The 20447-nt window shown below is 40.5% G+C and overlaps 2 protein-coding genes across 4 annotated transcripts in view; one reads left to right on the forward strand and one right to left on the reverse strand.

The window, feature by feature from the left end:
- The window catches only part of LOC138754447 (cip1-interacting zinc finger protein-like), a 93304-nt gene extending 79631 nt beyond the window's left edge, over window positions 1-13673 (forward strand). For both annotated transcript variants that reach the window (XM_069918735.1, XM_069918744.1), the window contains exon 15: window positions 3067-13673. In XM_069918735.1, coding sequence (XP_069774836.1) covers window positions 3067-3831 — 765 coding nt within the window. In that variant the 3' untranslated portion in view covers window positions 3832-13673. The remainder of the gene's footprint in view (window positions 1-3066) is intronic.
- On the reverse strand, window positions 5228-17621 carry bbln (bublin coiled coil protein). 2 transcript variants are annotated; one of them, XM_069918788.1, is made up of 3 exons: window positions 17441-17621; window positions 16978-17098; window positions 5228-8708 (listed from the first exon to the last, which is right to left on the reverse strand). In XM_069918788.1, exons 1-3 carry the CDS (start codon window positions 17505-17507, stop codon window positions 8645-8647), a joined length of 252 nt encoding a protein of 83 aa, XP_069774889.1. In that variant the 5' UTR covers window positions 17508-17621; the 3' UTR covers window positions 5228-8644. The 2 variants fall into 2 exon arrangements, with proteins under 2 accessions (XP_069774889.1, XP_069774880.1); XM_069918779.1 differs by lacking the exon at window positions 5228-8708 and having other exon boundaries at window positions 14008-17098; window positions 17441-17617.
- Window positions 17622-20447: the final 2826 nt, after the last annotated feature.

The raw sequence follows: 20447 nt of genomic DNA on the forward strand, positions 1-20447 counted from the left end.
TTGTTATTTTATTGCAGTCCAATTATCATCTTGTCTTATTCTTTATTTCATTTCAATTCTCTTGGCTAATTTGGTCTCTAATCTTGCAGTTCCTGTCATCTAGACTACAAGCAACCTGCTTTACCTTCTAATTCGTGTGGTGTCACATTTCTCTTTTCCATCTTCACATTGCAGCATTTCTCTTTTGACGTGTTAATTGATATTAGGAAATAATAGAGCAAAATATGTTGTCAATTTTACCTTTTAATTCCAAGTTTTTATGCCATGCTATTCCTGAGTACAAAATGAGGAAAATACTCCACAAACAATTGTCAGGTGGAGAATGCCACGAATTTTTTTAATTCTATATAATGATGAATTTATACATTTGGAGAAGCAGCAAAAGAAGTCATGTCTTTGTACATTTGATTATCCTTAATTTTTTTTTAAACATGTATGATTTTTCATACAATTTTCAAGTACAGGTTGTCCCTGACTTACGACATTGACTTGTGTCCATCCGCACATTCGACAGAATTTTTTTTAAAAATATATATATATTTTTTTTTATTTTTTTTTCTAATTTACATGGTTTATGTTATAGCAGGGATACAGGGCATGTAAGAGCCAAAATTTGCATACTTACTTTGTTAGTCAGCAGTCCATGGTCCCAGACGTGGGCATGGCCATCTTGATTCCTGTGCGAATGTGCAAGTCTTCGGTAGGCGCATGCACAGTAGGTTGCATGAGAGTTAAGGGCATAAATTCAATATCATCAGGGCACTTAACTCTTGCGCATGTACCAATCGAACACCAATACGTGAATCCACTGAAGGCTCGTGCATGCGCTAACCGAAGACCCCCACATGCGCACAGGAATCAAGGTGGCCGCACCCAGCCCCGAGACCTTTGAACGCTGACTAACAAAGTAAGCATGGACCAGAAAGTGGAAAGATTCAACAAGGTTGATCGACAAATTCAGGAATATTTAAGTTGTTATTGTTAAATGTATGTTGAAAAAAAGATTTAATTAAAAAGTTTGCTTTAAGACTTCAGTACTCCACACATGTGAGCACAATTCTGACTATGTCCATTCCAAGATACGTCCGATTCTTTGGTCCCCATTACGGATGAAAGTTGGGGACTACCTGTATCTGTGAATCTTAGAGATCCATATTTTTGCTGCTTCTAATACATTCCAAAAAAAATCCCAGTGTGATTAGGTTTAGTCAGTGCAGTTCCAGACTCTGCATCATTACAGCTGATATTTTAAAAATAATGCTTTAATCTTGCCTTTGGTTTGCTTTCACAGAGTGAAACTTTCATCTTAAAAGTTGATCAGTATATCCAGCTTTGTCTGATGTCCAGTTGCATCACATTGAACATCAGTTTATTGGTCCATATTTCCACAAACCATTGATGCTGATGTTGCTCCTTGTATATCCGTGGAATTATGTTATTCATGTCCACTGTCTTCACCCAGTAACAGGTGGTTCTTTTATGCATTTGGATCCATGAAAGAGTGAAAGGAATATTCTTTATACTTGATTATCAACCAACCAACCAACCCACAAGACAGAAAATTACACAAGTTCATGTATTCAGTCACATGGGTTGTTTCCTATGCAAATAATATTTGGTGTTTCAGAACAAATTCCAATTAGATCCAAAATCCTTCTTAAGATTTTTTCTCTCCCTGTAAAGATACATTTTACCCTACTACAACAGAAGTCCTAAAATCTGGACAGCTCGGGGATTGGGTCCGTCCGGATTTTCGGATTTTCCACATTCTCAGGAAAAACTTTTACAATTCAAATTTAAGGAGGAATAAAGAAAAAATCAACATGTAAATGTACATATCACTTGTCAAAATGAGCAGTTTTAAAGAAAAATACAGTCAACAAGTGAGATTTATGGCCCTTGCGCATGTATGTACGCAAAAGCCCACTAGATTTTAAAAGTCTTAGAATTTTCAAAAACTCCAGATTCTTGAGTGCTCTGGGTTTTTGGACTTCTGCTTGTACTGGTAAAATTAAAAAGCTCACTCCTTCCCATTTATTGGGTGAATTTTGGTTACTGGTAAGTGAAATATGTTTCAACTTGCTCTACATGATCACTAGTGATAGCATCTTTTCTTCAACTACTAGTGAACAAAGAAGATCCACATTGCTATCATAATACGCTCCTTCAACCATGTATTAAATGGTTGATTTGATAACCATTCTCTGTCATGTCACTCATCGGAGTGCTACTGTAACTCAGTACTACCTGTCACATGGTCAACGATTAAACCTGTTTCCTCACCAGGCTTGCTTGGTACAGAGGGTGGCTAGATGGCTAGATACACTGCAGGATGAAAAACAAGACTTGTCAAAGGGCAGACGAACTCTCTCATAGGGTTAATGGCCATCTAGCAAAAGTGTCGTGAAGCGCAGACAGGGCATCCCTTGCATCGATGCTTGGTCTGGCCATTCACTGCAACAGAACTTCCCCCAGCCGTCTTGGACTTCATCATGCTGGAAGATCCAGGAGGGGATGTTGAGATGTTAGGTCTGGACCTGAGCCACCCCTACTCACCGAAATCTATTCCTTTTTGAGGTGTTGGGGTATTCTCATATCAAACCCCACAAACTGACTGAAAGGAACCATCATCATCCAATGGGATGGATAGCCAGAAGAAGAGATAACCATTTCATGGATGTTGTCAATTGCAATGCTAGAACATAATAATATTTGTGGGGAAGAAATGGGAAACCAGTAAAGACATTTTCAGAAGCAATGAAAAACATAATTACTGCACGAGATAACATTTTGTATTGACAATGGTTTTTAGATGAATTTAAAATATCTCCAATTTACTGGGGGTATAGTAAGAACAGAAACGTGATCAAACAAAATAGCTGACAAAAACTTGAATAGAGAAAAGCATTGGTGTTTAAAGAGGAAGATATTTTTAAATATAAATTCACTAATTGTATAGTGCATCAAAAACGATATTGTTTCACCTGTAATAATGCTTTTTGTTAGTGGTAATTTGAAGTTTGATGCCTTTGTTAAATTTTTTTCCTATTTTCTTTGTTGAACCAGAATTACAAAGTACAAAGAGACCAAGATTCTTTATTAGTAACTTATCAAGAACCAGAAGCTTCTGTGGTGAACAGCCTTGGTTCAATAGATGATCAAAAACCTGCAAGTGAGAAGCCACCAGAGGAAGACCTAAAGAATGCCGACATCACTGACAACCATCCTGAAATGGAGGAGGCAAGTTGTGAAACAGAAACTCCTACACCTTCAGGTGATGGCATCGTTCCCAATGTAGGCAATGCTAACAACAAAGACAGTTCTTCCCCCTCACAGAAGCTCCAGCATGAGAGTCCATGTGACAGTGATCAAGACATGCCGGTTGAAAAGTTTGATTTCAAGTTAACTGACAACCCATGTGCAAAGAATGAGATGCCAACCAGCATAATAGAGGGAGAGCAGGGAACTTGTTCCGACAAGTGCGAGTCAAGTTCCATTGCAGGCAGTGAGGTGGCAGATGAGGTGGCAGATGAGGTGGCAGATGAGGTGGCAGATGAGGTGGCAGATGAGGTGGCAGATGAAGAGCAGGATATCAATAAGGAGTGTGACCCAAGTTTGTCCAAAGGTGAGGAGCCCAGTGAGACAGAGGATGGTGAGGAAGAGCAGCTGCCTGACAGCTGCCTGATGGAGGAGTGTGAACAGACAAATGTCAAAGGTAAAGAAAATGAGCTTGATGAGGAGGAAGATGGACATTTGGAACAGAACATCCCCAAAACGAGATCTGGGAAGGTAGTGCCTGGCCGTCGTGTCTCTTTGAGGCGGAAGAAATAAATTTTAGATGTAATTTTTTTGGATCGGGGAAATAATACCACTTTGGGCTAAATTTAGAGTCCTGAGGTGGATAAAATACCACTGCTACCATATTAGATTCCAAGTGGGTCATATGTTAGTATTTAAATATTTCCCTACAAGGAAGTATCTGCAAGTCCACTGCTGATTGGATACTGTCTTGAGATGTTATAGTTAACATTCAGAAATATTTTTCCATCCTCTTATATGGAGTTGCAGAGACAACTGGGGTGCTTCAAAGATTCAAGTATTATATCTTAAGAATATTTGTTTCAGTATTTTTATTTTAAGACATCAATACAGTCTGAATACTGTCTTATTGAATACTGCTCTTCACTGCTAATAACTCAACCCTGAGTAAAAAATGATCAGTGGTAGGCTTATAGGCTTACCTTTTAAAAATGCTTCCTTTCAAGTAGTTGTGGATGAAATTGAAATATCATTGGATGGACCAGAGTTAATCCAATTGGTATCTCTTTGCTTTTATGATTGAATGCAAAGTAAAATGTCAAACTAACTCCCAATATCTTGATAAATCTGCTTTCAAGCAATGTGTGTGCCCCACAGTACAATGCTTTGATTTTCATGCTGAACAATGTAAAATTAATTACATGTTATATGAATTGCATACTTGGAATCACAGATCAGGGAAATGTAATGCAGCATACAGAGGCTTACCTACCCTTGGCAGTTTCTAAAAATCTCCCTTCATTGAATCATTAAGTAAATGGGGGTTCGTGGCATATGAGCCTGAAAAGAACTTTAGTTTCAGTGGTTTACAAGGATAAACTTGATGGCTACTGATTTTGCTCTCAGTTACAAAGTTCAAGTTTACTGTCAACTCATGTGAGAGATTAAAATTAGGCATGTATGGGAGTAATTTATGGAAAGTCCAATATACTTAACAAATCTCTTTTCTAAGCAGTTTTTTGTAATGATGAACAGGGACATTAAACCACATTTACATCTTGTGTTGGTACACAATACATTGTCTTGATATTGTAGACATTACATCATTCAACCAAAGTAACATTTCATTTTTTAAATATGAGCAATGAGATTATGTATGGTCTGATAATAAAGAAACAGGTCAAGGTTATTTAGCCTTCAGTAAGGTGGCATTACATATCTATCTGTCGCTCTTGTCCATCACCTCCTTCAGCGAACAAAGATCTTAAATATTTGGATTTAGAATTGCCAATTGATATAGTGGTAGAAAGGTTAAAATCCTGCTCTTCCACCTTAACTGTAATTTCATTTTTAAAGTGATCCCCACTTTTGGACCCCAGTGAAAAGTCTCTCTCAACTCTCTCCTCTTGTCCCCTCTCTCCCCCTCCTCCTCTCCCCCGTCCCTTTCCCCCCCCCCCCCCCCCCGTCACTCTCAATGTTTTTCCTGGAATTTCAACTTTAGTTTGTGTTCTCTGATCATTATTTATCTATTCACATTACTCCTGGCTTGGTTAAAGCAGAGCTTTGCAAGGTTTCTGTATGGCTGTTAGATTTTAAAATTTTAGTCCTCCAAATACAAAATCCAGCTTTCTGTTAAACCTTTCTCTCCATGATTCACAGGCCCTCTCTGGGTTATGAATGCTGATTTATGTACATACAAACAAGCCAAAACAGTTGGAGCTGGATCAAGCCAAGGAGGACTGGGAGCACTGAGCAGACTTGCTCCTTCATTTGCTCTCAGTTATTGGTGGCTGTTCTTTTTTATTAAAATTTTTAATTTTATTTATGGTTTTTCCACACAAACTCCAGCAATTGTCAATATCATTATCAACGATATCCACATTAATTACATTTTGTATTTGTTAACTCCTTACAATCTTCTCATGGAGTTTGGGTGTTTCTTTTTTTATCCCTTCCCCCTGACATTGAACGTTTAACATCAAACTAATTATACTTACACACAATGTCCAAGACACTCACAACAAAGTTATGAAATTTATATTTGGGAATTTATGGGTTTGTTGCGTCACAGCAGCCAACACATAGGCTGTCTTCCTTTTCCCGTTGCTTTCCCTGGCTAGAATAGGATGGACCCCCCTCCACTCCCTCATCAATGGAGGGGTGAATTTGGAGGGCAGGGTGGCAAGACACAGCAGTTCACATTACATCTGTGCCCCTACATAGTTCAAGTAGGGCTGCCAGACCTTCAGAAAAGTGCCATATTGTTTCCTTAGGTTGTAGGTAATTTTCTCCGGGGAACACAGCTTTGCATTTTAACATTCAATGCTCAGGTAGGAGTCAGAATTCCAAGCAACTGCAATGCACTTCCTGGCCACCGCCAATACGATTATGACAAATTGAATTTGAAATTTGGACAGCTTCATTGTAAGCCTTACATCTATTATGTTTTCCCAGCAGAAAGAGCTCTGGGTCCTATGGGAATTCTTTGCCTATGACTTTTTTTCCAGGGCTAGGCCCATTTCCACCCAAAAGGATCTCACTTTGGCATGTGTCCAGGTTGCGTACCCAAAAGTTCCTAATGTGATGCCACATCTAAAACATTGATCTGATCATTCAGGTTTAGATCTGTTCAATTTTTGTGGAGTCAGGTACAGCTGATGCAAGAAATTGAACTTGAGCTTGTATAAATTATTCAAATTTTATCGATTCTAACTCCTAGATATTTGCAGCCACTTTAATTGACTATTTTCCTGAAATTGACTGTAATCCCCCTTTGTAAGTGGCTTAATTTTGCACTTATCCCAATTGACTTATACCTGGAGATCTCCCCATAGTCCTCCAGAGTGGAACACAGCTTGGGCACAGAGTTTGCTGGGTCTGTCAGATATATCAGAATATCATCAACAAACAAATTGATTTTGTGCTCTTCTTGGCTTGTTCTGAAACCTTTATTGTCTGGATCCTGATGAATGGCCTCGGCTAATGGCTCCATGGCTAGTACAAACAGAGTTGGAGATAATGGACACCCCTGTCTAATTGATCTTGTCAGTGAGAAGTCTGGGGAAATTTGTCCATTGGTCACAACTTTAGCCTTGGGAGCATAGTAAAGTGCTCTGATCCAATTTATAAAAGTTGGCCCAAGCCCCAATTTTCCCAGCACTTAAAACAAAAAGTCCCACTCTAATCTGTCAAATGCCTTCTCTGCGTCCAGGGCTACTGCTAAGCCCCTCTCATCTCTATTTTGCGCCAGATGCTTGACACTCATTATTCTACCAATGTTATCCACTTCCTGTCACTTCTACACAAAGCCCTGGTCCTTATTTATTAGCTTTGGCAAATGTTTCACCAATCTATTTTCCCAGGGCTTTGGCCACTATTTTGTAATCTTTTTAACAGAGAAATTAGTCTATTAAAAGATGGCATTACCAGATCCTTGTCTCTTTTAAATATTGTTGTAATGATTGCTGTTGAAAAAGACTCTAGAAGGGTTTGGGTCTCCATTGCCTAGTCCACCATCTCCATGTAAAGAGGCATCAATAAATCTTTAAACTCTTTATAGAACTCAGGTGAAAATCCATCCTACCCTGAAGACTTTTAGTTTGCAGTGAATTCAATGCTTTACCTAACTCTTCCTCTGTAAAGGGAAGATCTAACCCTTCTTTTTCTTCTGGGTCGAAACTTGGCAGTTCTAATTTAGGCAGGAATTCTCTAGTTTTATCAGATCCTCGCATAAGTTCTGATTTATATAGAGCTTCATTAAATTCCTTGATGGCCTCTTCAATCTCTTTCAGTTTATATGAGATGCTACCACTCCCAGTTTGTATTGCATTGATCATCCTCAAGGCCTGTTCTGTCCTCAGCTGCCAAGAGAGGACTTTGGGGCTCTCTCCCCCAATTCATAGTATTTTTGTTTTGATCACATTATGGCCTTTTCCATACTATATGTTTGTAACGTATTGTACTTCCATTTTAAAAAAATTTTTTGAGCCCTGTAATGGTCCTCTGAACCTGATTTTTGGAAGTTATTTTCTAGATGAGTAACATCCTGTTCTAATTCATTGACCTCCCTCATAACTGTTTTCATGTACCCAATTATCTGACCTCTCAAGTACGCCTTGAGAGTATCCCATCAAAGAAATTTATCTAGAGTAGAGGAATAGTTGGTCCCACAAAACATGTCTATCTGTGCTCTTACAAAACCATAAAGTATCAGCTTCTTTAACAGCAATACATTAAGACATTACCTGTATACCTTATCAAACTTGTCTGGCATTTCTATTGTTAATAACAGGAGTGAATGGTCTGAGAGGAGCCTCACATATTCAACCTCCATGATCCAACCATCTATATGGTTTTAGTTTTAGTTAATTTTTTAATCGATTTATCTAAAACGGGGTCCAGACAAAAATTAAAGTGTCGTTCCCCCCCCAACCAAAATATTCTTCCTTCTGCTAATTTTAGAAAGATTTTTTGTTTTAAATTTTTCATCATTAAAGTTGGGGGCATAAATGTTTACTAAGGTCCAGGGTTCTGAATACACTTGACAATTTACCATTACAAATCTCCCTGCTTTCTATGTGGCCACATTGCTGCACTCACACCAGAACATTTTATCAGAATTGCTACCCCCGCCTTTGATCCGAATGAGGAGTCTATTACCTGACCCACCCATCCCCCTCTTTAACTTTTGGTGCTTCCGCTCCATCAAATGTGTTTCTTAAAGGAAGGCCAGACCCACCCCCATTTTTCTAACATGTGCCAAGACTCTTCCTCTTAATTTTTCCATTCAAACTATTAACATTGAAGCTAACGTATTTTATACTCTTGGCCATTGCTCCTGGGACTTCTAGACCAGTGTCCCCACCAAACCCTCACCGCCCCAAGTTCACCATCCGTCCAACCTTCTTTCTTCAGCCTGTGGCTCCAACTCGCCGGTCCCACGACAAACCCTGGGAAAATTAAACAAACATAAAAACAATCGATCCAAAAATGACAAATAAGAGAAAAATATCCAACCAGAAAAAAGGGACAAACAACAATAGCCCGTAACATTATCCCCATCCCCAACTCCTCATCACATTCCCTTATCCTTTCCCTCCTCCTATTTCTCCCCCTAGCAGCCACTTCTCTCCTGCCACTGCCATATTCCTCCTGTGATCCACAACTCTCTTCCACCTTCCTCCCCTACCCCCACCCCAGAGTTCTCCCAGATCCCTTCTCCCATTCCCATTTCACATGTTTTTTTTTTTAAGTCTACATTCACACCCAAATATTTAAGTTTACAACAACTTTTTTAAATATCTTGGGTTAGTCTCCATGTTTGCTCATATCTTTATTTTCCTTATCTCCCCCAAGTGTTGGCAGCTCTCTAGCAAACTGATGTGCCTTACTTACCTCTGATAAAAAAATTTCTTTCCCCCCCCCCACCACCACCCCGGTAATACAACTTACAGGATGGCAGGGGAGGCACAGAGGCACACTTGTACCCTTTTTGCTTTACCATTCTTTTAACTGGCTTGAACTCTTTTCTCCACTTTAAAACAGTTACACCATTATCAGGTTAGAATAAAATCTTGTTCCCACCCCCCCCCCCCCCTCATTTCCATTGGCCGCGCTCCTTTATTCCAGCTGCCGCTGCCCCTAAAATTTTCTCCCTATTCTGGTAATGTACTAGTTTTATTAAAACTGAATGAAGTTTCTGTCCAGGGCCAGGCTTTGGGAGGGATGTCCTACTTGCCTTCTCCACCTCCACCTCTACTTTTTTCCCCAGTATATCCTTCCTCAGTATTTAGGGAATCCATTTCTCCCCTCAGCATCCTTCCTCAGCCCCACAACTTTAATATTGTTCCTGTGACTGTAATTCTCCAGGGCATCTAGCTTCCCCCAGACTCATTCTCTTTCCCTTACAAGGGCATCTAACTCACCCTCCACCCTACTTAACCTGTCTTCACTCACCCCCACTCTATCTTCCACCTCTGTGATGCTCCCTGAGAGTGTCCCTTGCATAGTGTTTAATTTCTGAGCCATGTCCTGGGCTCTCTTCTCCACAGCCCGAAAAAATCTGCCCTCCATATATCCATGGCCCTCCAACACATCTCAGGGAGGGCTCTGGGTCTTCATCACTGGGTCCCCTGACCCCGTGGCATCTGCCATTGCTGCCGCCTCCGTCTGCCTCACAGTCTTCTTCTCGCTCACTGTCGTCGCAGCCCTCACTGCTGCTCGTTGCGTCTCCAAACCCGGTGCTGGATTGCTTTGGGTTTACAGCCCCACAGTAAGTATCTTCCTGGCCTCTCGCTACTTTTAGCACTATTTCAAGCACCAATGCGTCAGTGCCCGACCCGGCTCTCTCGCTGCGGGAGGGGTGTATCGAGTCTCCCCCCTCTCCTCACACTGTTTCCCAGGGCTCCTACCACAAGCTTGTTGGTCTGGGGTGATATCATCACCCAGATCTGCCTTCTTCCATGGGCCTTGAGGCAGCCCAGCCATTTTCTTCTTCACGAGGCATCTCAATTTGGTCCCGACTCTGGAATCAAATTCTTTGCCTTTTTTTGTCGCTACCTTAGTCATTTTTTTCGTAGTGTCTTCCCACGCCACTGGGAAGTGTTTTAACTTTTTTTCTGGCTCTTTTTTGTGTTTGATCTGGGAGCCCGAGGGTTCTGCCTCCTCTTACTCCACTCGCATCACATCACCTGGTGGCTCTTCCTGCCCCTGCTCATTTTTTGTATTACAGTAGTTTCTGTGATGCTCCTTCACGTATTTTTTTAAATTTCAGACATGAAAAATCCAAGTTATGAACAGTTCTCAGGAATAAAATTTTTAATCCAGAGACTGCCTAGAGATAGTTTTCAGTTTCTGGTTTTTCCACTGTCATTAATATCCCTGCAAAGAGTCTGATATGTTCCCACTGTGCTGTTGATGAGAACATTTTGTGTGTTACTTTAGTTTTCCAGCATCTACAGTTTTTCTTGTTTTCCTCCTTGTCCTTAAAATCCAAATTTTCCTTCCACTCCAAGAGCAAAGTGCAGCCCAGGGTACTGGGGTTAGCAACTTGAACAGATTAGACTCGCAACTTCTTCCATTTGTTGCTCTTCATCCATTGGGGCAATGAAACATCAACAATTGTCCTGTTGTTTTCTAGATACTGCTGCCAGTAGTTTTTTTTATCTCCCCTAACTTAATGCCATTTTGGATACTGTTCCTCTAAGGTTTATAACTCTGCCACCTTAATCAGACTTTCACCCCTTGAGAAAATTTTCCAAAATCACAAATAGCTTCTCAGATCATGAAACAGTGGAGTTGTTGCCCTGGTTGGTTGAGTAGCGGTCACTTCACTGCTCTTGAGTAGTGTGTGGCCTGCCACATCCATTCATTATGTTGAGTCAGTCTTTGGAATTGTAATCTTGTGATATTTTTCTCTTTTTGCCTCTTCATCTAGCCTGTTGCGAAAGGCAACTTGACATTACACCACCAATGCCCAAATGTGAATCACAAACAAAATAAAATGTGGACATGGTGTAAGTTTGACAAATGTATGTTCTGAATTCAGATAACCATTGGTAGGTTATTTCAGTCCTCTTGCATTGGATGTTTGGGTATTCAAGTATCATGTCTTCAGAGGAGCAATATGTGCTCCTACATTGGAGTTAAGCTCTTCTTGGTTTGGAAATCTGCTCTGCTAGCAATTTAATTTTAAATGACAAAATCTAACAGAAGCTATCAATGGTCAAATGAGGAGGCCACATGAACCTGATATTAAAGTTAACATGCTGAATAATTTAACTTGTGAATATGGCAATATTAGCAAAACAGCATTGCCATTTATTTCATTTTACTCATTCACTCCTGAGCATTGTGCATTGCCCAGGTGACAAATAAACACCCACAGTAAATATAGAGTGGCCTTTTAATTTTGCTTGGAAGGTGAGAAACTTTGCCCCTTGAACTTTTCTGATATTAAGCTTGTGGTTTATCTTTTATTTTTGCACTGTTATTCTTGTCACTTCTTTATATGTCAATTTTCAAGCCAAAAGATCTGTTTATCACCCTGAATTTATTCCAATGACAGAATCTAGAGTTAATTTCAGAATTGGAATGTACATTTTACATTTGGTTACTTTGAGTAGTGTCAAGTCAGAATTTGTCTTTGTGCTTCCTCAGACTTTAGAACAGTACAACACTTGCTATTATCGCCTAATGTGAAAGATGTTGGGATAATCCAGTTTAGACTATTTCTTTGGTATTAGTTCTCATAAGCAATAGAAAATAAAAGATTATTTTGTATGGATTTAGCGTTGAAGCTTACGGTCTGACCATGCTTAAAGAGATTCACATTTTCATAAACATTGATCTCTTCAATAAAAGAGACTTCCCAATATATACCCCTACCAGATAGGATTTGCCTTTAAATCCTCTCCAGACACAATTTGAACAGGTGAAAAGGAAAGTATGTTTGACTCTCACTGGAGCTCCTTTTAATTAGTCCCCTACATTCCAAGTACTACTCACTGCTGCACCCTGTACATCAACCATTATCAATAGGGTTAACAGACCCCCTGGGGGCCAAAGCCCTTTTAAGTAAAAAACCTTTTCTTTCCACCTCATGTAACATTTATGTAGTTGAAGGGAGAGAAACCAAAGCTTGTCTGCTTCACAGGAAAGGGGGCTCATAAACTTTGAGCAGAGTCCTCAGGGGACCATAGACAAAAAAGCTTGAAATGGTTGCTCTTCATGGTAGCCTGCAAAGCCAAATAATGAGAATGTTGTTAGCATTTAAATTATTGCCTTTTGTTCATTATTTCAGAATTTACGATCACTTTTCAATAGATGGTGTGCATGATCCCTTGATGCTCTGACTTCATCGACATTGTGTTTTCCCATTTGTAAGCAGGAAAAATCCCTTTATTCTCTAAAACTAAAATCTAGAATAACTAATGTCTAATAAAACTAATTTTATTTCTCTTTTCCATGGACTAATTTTTATTTAAATCATCTATTCTTGGAAGGAATGTGTATTCAAATGAGCCACTGAATTTTCCAATAGAACTATGTTCCTTTGGTGATTTTTTTAAAAAAAAGAAGAATGAGGTTCTTGGATCATGGAGATTCACTTGATCCAAATGAACAAAGTCAAACGAAAAAGGGATAATTGAGCCAAGACTGGGAATTATTCCCTGTCATGCTGTACATCTTATTATGACATGGCTTTTCCCATATACTACGATCTCATTCACTCTTTTTGGGTGGTAGAGCAGTTCAAACTAAGGGTGATTATCCCCTCTTAGTGTGCCCTGTTGAAGGAGGTAATCAATAAATTACCAAGTTGATTCTTTATTTTTAGATCCTCTAGAAATGTGATATTTGATTATAGAGCAAATTAATTTTGGATGGGTAGTTGTGAATTTATGTTAATACCACATTAAAAAATGTAACTTTTTGGAGATGGAATTCCCTTTTAATGTTGAATTTATTTTGTTATAACTGTGACTGTTTGTGAATACTGTCATTTTTTTGAGTGAAAATGCTGTTTCCAGTGTAGTTTGAAAACCATGTTAAAGCTGGTGGTTAAATAGCTTGCACTTAGGTTTCAGGAATAAAATTTCAGGAATAAAACTTCAACCATCCCTGTTTCAGATGATATTTCAAATACATGGTTATTATGGTCTTCCCATTTAAAAAGCCATTGACTTCTCAATTTAGATTTTGTATATGTACATCAAAACATGTTTATGATGACAAGTTCACAGTAGCAGCATCCCATCTTGCCTCATTTCAATCATTGTCTTACTTCCACCAGGTAATAACCAGTATTTCTCTGATTAATTGCCTTTATCTATTGTAATATTTGAATAAATGGTTAAGTTCCAAAAATAAATCACCTCGTCCAGATTTCTGGAGAAGGGGAGCTGATTTTGGTGGAGATGTGGTCAGAGTTTCTTTCTTAATCACTTTGACTCATAACTTGCAAACCTCATGAGCTAAAAATTTCTGAATAAGATGAAGCCTTGAATCAACTCCCAGAAAGCAAGTACCGGAACATTCCACACCAGCCCTTTTCAACCTGCTGAATGAGATACTAATTGTATGGTGTAAAATGTATTTCAGTCAACTCCCCCACCCCAATAAAAATGCTGGAGATTTTTTTTACAGCTTACACTGTTAAAAACAGGTTATAAAATGTTGCACCAGCTCAACTATCACCATTTTTTAGTGCTGGACACAGCCAAGAAAGACTCAGCCACCACACTGAAAGTCGTTAATGACTTTTTATTCAAATTCAGCGCACGCCCTTTTAAGAGCAGCATGAGCTCAGTCACCTCGTGCATTGTGACATCATAATCGCTGCCCCGGGCGCGCGCTGGGCAGGAGACGAGGCAGGGAGAAACCCTGACGGCACCATCTTCCCGTGGCTGCCCCGCCATGTGGCGTTACATGCGGGGCCGGTTCGCCATGAGAGATTGCGCTACCACAATCTAAATGTTTTCATTGTTCAATATTCTTCCCTTATGCCCAGCAAAGGTAAAGCAATAATTTAACAGAATTGTAAAATGCACAATTAAATTTTTTAAAATTGGTAATGTCATTTTCACTGGCTGGATTCATGGTGAATTTCACAGTAAGAAACTTCTCCACAATCGCCATCAGTACCAGAGCATCACAGGGCTGTGTTCTTAGACCCCTACTCTACTCACTTTACACCTACGACTGTGTAGCTCTGTACAACAATAGCGCCATCTACAAATTTGCCAATGATACCACGGTAGTGGGTTGTTTAAAGGAAGGGGATGAGTCAGCAGACAGGAGGGAGATTGCAAACTTGGCTGAATAGTGCACCAACAACAACCTTGCACTCAAAGTTCACCAAAACTAAGGAGCTGATTGTTGACTTCAGGAAAGGAAAGCCAGATGTATACAATCCAGTGATCACTGGGGGGATTAAGAGATGGAGAGAGTGACCAAATTTAGGTTTTTGGAAGTCACCATCTTGGAGGATCTTTTCTGGACCAAACACACTAATGGCATCATGAAGAAAGCATGTCAGCTCCTCTACTTCCTCAGGAGTTTGCGGAGGTTTGGTATGACGCCAGAAATCTTGGTAGATTTCTTCATAGGTGTGGTGGAAAGTGTGCTGAGCAGCTGCATCACAGTCTGGTATGGGAACAGCAGCGTAAAGCCCCCAAAAGGCAGTGGTCACAGCCCAGGACATCACAGGCAAAACCCTCCACACTATCTAGTACATCTACAGGGAACACTGCTGTCAGAGGGCAGCAGCAATCATCGAAGACTCTAACCACCTAGCACAAGCTCTGTTCTCGCTGCTGCCATCAGGAAAGAGGTTATAGGTGCCATAAGATTCACACCACCATCTTCAGAAACAGCTGCAACCCCTCCACCATTAGACTCCTCCATGACAAAGTCAATCAGAGACTCATTTAAGGAGTCTGACTTGTGCACTTTATTTTTTTTTGTTCTCTCTGTATTGTTTGTTTATGCTGTATGCAGTTTCTTTTTTGCACTACCAATTAATGGTAATTCTGCTGAGCCTGAAGGAAAAAGGAATCTTAGGGTGATGTGTGATGCCATGAATGTACTCTAACAATAAATCTGAGGTTTTTTTTTGCACCATCGCCATGGTTTCCTCAATAATACCCTCTGATTAATCTGCAGTCCTCAGAAATAGTGTTATTATCTTAATTGAGGCAATATAGTACATAAATTACAGCACACCACAGGCCCTTTGGCTTCTTGTTGTGCCAACCTAATAACCCATTCTTATCAACTGCCGAGAACTTTCTGACTCCATTTTTCCCAGTTTTGTGTACCTATCCAAAAGTCTCTTAAAATATTTTATTGTTCCTCCAGCACTAAATTGACCATTCATTTTGTCTAGTCCAGTAGTTCTCAGCCTTTCTCCCCCACCCTCCCCCCACTTTAAGTAATCCCTTACTAACCATAGAGCAATTATGCAACCTTTACCTTTTCATTCACTGGTATGTAGGTGGGGGGAAAAGATGGAGAACCACTGGTCTATTCCAATGCCTGGCCCTCAAGGTTACTACAGAAATGTTTCCAAATTATGAACAAACATGTTTATATTATTGAAACACAAATTAAAATACTATTTATTAAATTGTATTTGCCAAATGCATATCAGTTGAAATCGTGCAATTTGTTTTTGTAAATAAAACAAAACCTAACTCATCAGCATATTGAGTTATTCATGGTGGTAGTGGTAGCAGTAATAAATTACCCAATTCTATTTGAATAAAACACTGAAATGAGAGATTAAAACTTTTGGTTGAATGGAAATAACGTGGAAAAGCTTTGCTCTTTTAAGGCAGCAGTTCATCCCATTCAGTTACAATTGAATGTCCTTCAATTCAGAGTTTGTTGTAATTAACATCCACCCGCCCCCACATTGTCCTATGCTTGGTTAATCGAATGATATGGCTTTAACTGGATTACAGAACAATTTAATAAAGTCCTGACTGCTACCGCAACGTTGACCACAACATTAAACACAAAGTACATTTATTTCTGGCAGTAAGCAGTTGAATAAAGGTGAGAAACTATGGAGCCTGGGAATGTGTGAGCAGAATACTCGGTGATCTTTTGGAAATGGTGTAGATCCTAATAGGGGAAGCTATTATGAATAGCTAACATATACACGAATTTCTATAAAAGTCGTGACTTCGCAGCCTGAAGAATAAATTATTTTAAAACTGAAATTGTTTCTCCAAAATCTTGTGAATGGACCGAGTTGGCAGAAGCTCATTCAGAAATTCGATTTTCCAGAGGAAAAAAACATTAATTGAAAGTCGTGTGAAGAATTGTTTGATTTGATTACTCCGAACGTTAACGGGACTAACCAGAAAAAAAGTGCAGCGGTTCACTAGCCTAACATTGACTCGCATAAAATCAATCACTCGTGGATTCCAGTTAAAACACTGTCCCAATGAACAGAAGTGTACTGGGTTCATAAGAAGGGAGAAACGAGAAAATTCCACAAATAAAGCCTTCAAAACATTACAAAGCCAAAAGGCACAGTTAACAGACGAAAATAGTTAACGTGCTTCATGGAAAGTTATCCAATAGTTACAATCAACAGAAAATGATTAGAACTTAAAAGAGAAAAAAGTGGTTAGGAGGGGTCAAGCCTTTTGATTCTTGGATTCTATTGAAGGGACTGATGTATCGATTTGTTGCTGCCTAAATTCCAACCTTGCCTGGCGATTCGATTCCAACAGTTCTTGAAATTTAGCATTTAGGACATCATTCTTCTCCTCAAGGTTATCCAAGCAAGAGCTGATCTGATCAAGCATCAAGTTAAGGGCATCGTATTCTGCCAAAGAAAGATGGATAGAGATCATAAATACAGTTTTAATTACAATTAATAATTGCAACAGTAAAGCGTTTTTTAAGTGTAGGCAGTTGGTGCAAGGATTCGCACATTTCCGGAAGCTAATTACAGTAACAATTGTTTCGTGTGATGTTCATTGTGGTATGACATCGACCATAATATCTCGGAAATTAACTTCTTTAATAGAATGAAAAATTGCAGAGAGTCGACGTGCCCGTTGAACATCAAAGTGAGTATCTCCTTAAAATCAAGCAGCTGGTTTCTCTCCCGAGTGGAGCGAAGGGCTCTCGATGTGGAGGCTTCTATCCCCTGCCTATTTATTACCTTCTGCGGATACATCGTCCTCCTCGCGCTCCACATTTACAGCCGGTTCGCCGTTCGGTCCCGACATCGCATCAAGAATGAGACCCGAACGATCGCTGCAACAGAGACTGGAGACTCGAACTTGACCCCTCGCCTCAATGTAACATTGGGATGGGTCCTGACGTAGGGCGTCTGGCAGCCGCCTGAATAAAGTGAAAACACACAGGAATGCTCGCAGCGTCGATAGAAATATTACCAACATGGAAATGACGGTAATATCTAGCTCCTCTGGTCGCTACGGGAACAGCTGAGTTCCTCCAGCATTTCTCTGTGTGTTTACTACAAAGATAAGCGTATACAGAGCCGTTGTCATACCCACACTCCTGTTCGGCTCCGAATCATGGGTCCTCTACCGGCACCACCTACGGCTCCTAGAACGCTTCCACCAGCGTTGTCTCCGCTCCATCCTCAACATCCATTGGAGCGCTTACACCCCTAACGTCGAGGTACTCGAGATGGCAGAGGTCGACAGCATCGAGTCCACGCTGCTGAAGATCCAGCTGCGCTGGGTGGGTCACGTCTCCAGAATGGAGGACCATCGCCTTCCCAAGATCGTGTTATATGGCGAGCTCTCCACTGGCCACCGTGACAGAGGTGCACCAAAGAAAAGGTACAAGGACTGCCTAAAGAAATCTCTTGGTGCCTGCCACATTGACCACCGCCAGTGGGCTGATAACGCCTCAAACCGTGCATCTTGGCGCCTCACAGTTTGGCGGGCAGCAGCCTCCTTTGAAGAAGACCGCAGAGCCCACCTCACTGACAAAAGGCAAAGGAGGAAAAACCCAACACCCAACCCCAACCCACCAATTTTCCCTTGCAACCGCTGCAATCGTGTCTGCCTGTCCCGCATCGGACTGGTCAGCCACAAACGAGCCTGCAGCTGACGTGGACTTTTTACCCCCTCCATAAATCTTCGTCCGCGAAGCCAAGCCAAAGAAAACTACAACCACAGCGGCTGCAGACGCTCCTGTTTTACACCGCCTGAATAGAGAACACAATCTTTCCTTAATCTCCCCCCCATGTAATCAGGAAGAATTTGATCGTTTCAGGCAGGGGGAACACAGCGGCCATGAGGGCCTTTTTTGTTGCAATGTCAGTAGTTGGTGGTAAATTGAAAGGGGAAGTCCATCTGTTCATTTCTTGACGAACGCTTGCAACGCCAAAGGAAAGGTCGCTACTTCCTACACGTCTCATCATAAGCCAAAATAAGAAAAATATCCATTTACTTCAGCCCTTCCAACCCCCAAAGTATTTGTAATCATGTTTTTAAAAAATCATCACTGCTCCAATGTAGCAGCTCGGCACTGACCGCATACAGCAGCGTCCCACAAACAACAATCCCGCTTCACAAATAGAACACAAAAGTTTGCAGACGCCGTAGATGAAGTAAAAACTGTTGAAGTCAATCACCCAGACTCGCTTCGGGACCTTAATGAAGGGCACAAGCCCGAAATGTGAGTTACATATCTTGATCTTTGCTACATTTTGACCTGCTGAGTTTCTGCACCAATTGTGTTTTGACTTTATACTGCTTGATAAATGAATTGTAGCGCAATCAATAACCACAAGCAGACTCAAAGCGAGTGATTAAAGGCTTTAATAACCTGAAACTTCAGGCACAACTCTACATGCTGCTGGCCCAGCTGGTATGAAGAGAGGAGCCTTGATTGGGAATCTTGTGGGGTGGAGTGACAGAGTCAGAGGTCAGAGGCGGGCCAGCCTGTACAGTGTAGTGAGGTCACCTCCTGCACTACAGTGTTCCACCACAGAAATGTCAGATGTCAGGAAGAATTTAGTTGCTTTTAATGAATTTGGTGTTATGGGTTTGTTTTATCTCTTGCTGGGGCCAGGATTTATGCCGAAGATATGGCTTCTGGCAGTGCAGCATTGGCTTTGTCTCCGCTGGGAGGATAAAGTATTCAAGTCCCTGGTGCGAAGATGCAGATAAACCATTTACAATTGGCGTCAGAGTTTTCTGTCTCCCATCTTCAAATGTAGTTTCACACACTACTACATTTCAGCAGTGAGGGCATTTAAATTACACTGGACAATGAACAATTTTTCTTCCTGAACACTTTTGGGTGTTTTTTTTTGATGGACTTTGGTCTGCTAATCATGAAAATTGCTTTAGAATTTTCCTATCACATACCATTTTTTAGATATAACCTAGTTTTGTTATTTCCTGTCACATTTTTAACATGCTTCAGGCATCCAAAACTATGAAGTGCAATGTGTCATTGAAAATTCATTTTCTGCATTCACACTTGGACTTTCCCTGTGGTCTTGGTGCAGTCAGTGACGAACATGGTTCCTTCCAATCGTCTAAGTTAATATTCATGCCTTCATTAAGCAAGTGCAATGGTTACTATTGGATACCCTAGGTCATCTTGCCAGTTTAAACCAGATTCAAGCTCTAATCTACATATTTTGCATTCCATCACCCTTCACAGAATGGTGTTAGTTTAATCATCTCCAGCCATTTTTCACAAGCTCTTGACTCTCAATTAGAGTATCTCCTATTTATATTCATGATTTTAAGGGAGCAGGTTGTAAGGGATCTACATTTGCTGAAGATAGAAAAATAGGAGGGCATGTTGAGATATTAGATGCAATAATAGTTTGAATAAGTGGGTGAAAACTTAATGTGGGTGGGGCGAAACCACTATTGTACATTTTCATAATATGTAAATTACATGATGTGAGCTTGCAGGTGCCTCAGATTGAAGAGACTGCCATCCATGCGGTACCGGATGTAAACAGCGTCTTCATTGTTGGGGTCTTTCATGGCTTGGTTCAGCATCATGTTGAAGAAGATTGAAAAGAGGGTTGGTGCGAGAACACAGCCTTGCTTCACGCCATTGTTAATGGAGAAGGGTTCAGAGAGCTCATTGCTGTATCTGACCCGACCTTGTTGGTTTTCGTGCAGTTGGATAATCATGTTGAGGAACTTTGGGGGACATCCGATGCG

This window comes from Narcine bancroftii, chromosome 1 (genome assembly GCF_036971445.1).
Source record: "Narcine bancroftii isolate sNarBan1 chromosome 1, sNarBan1.hap1, whole genome shotgun sequence".
Classification (NCBI taxonomy): Eukaryota; Metazoa; Chordata; class Chondrichthyes; order Torpediniformes; family Narcinidae; genus Narcine; species Narcine bancroftii.

Excerpts from the sequence above, each read along its gene's own strand:
- bbln (XM_069918779.1), bottom strand. The coding sequence starts at position 17,507 with ATGTCGGGACCGAACGGCGAACCGGCTGTAAATGTGGAGCGCGAGGAG. Across the intron at positions 17,099-17,440 it reads GGACGATGTATCCGCAGAAG|AATACGATGCCCTTAACTTG; the intron begins GTAATAAATAGG and ends TTTCTTTGGCAG.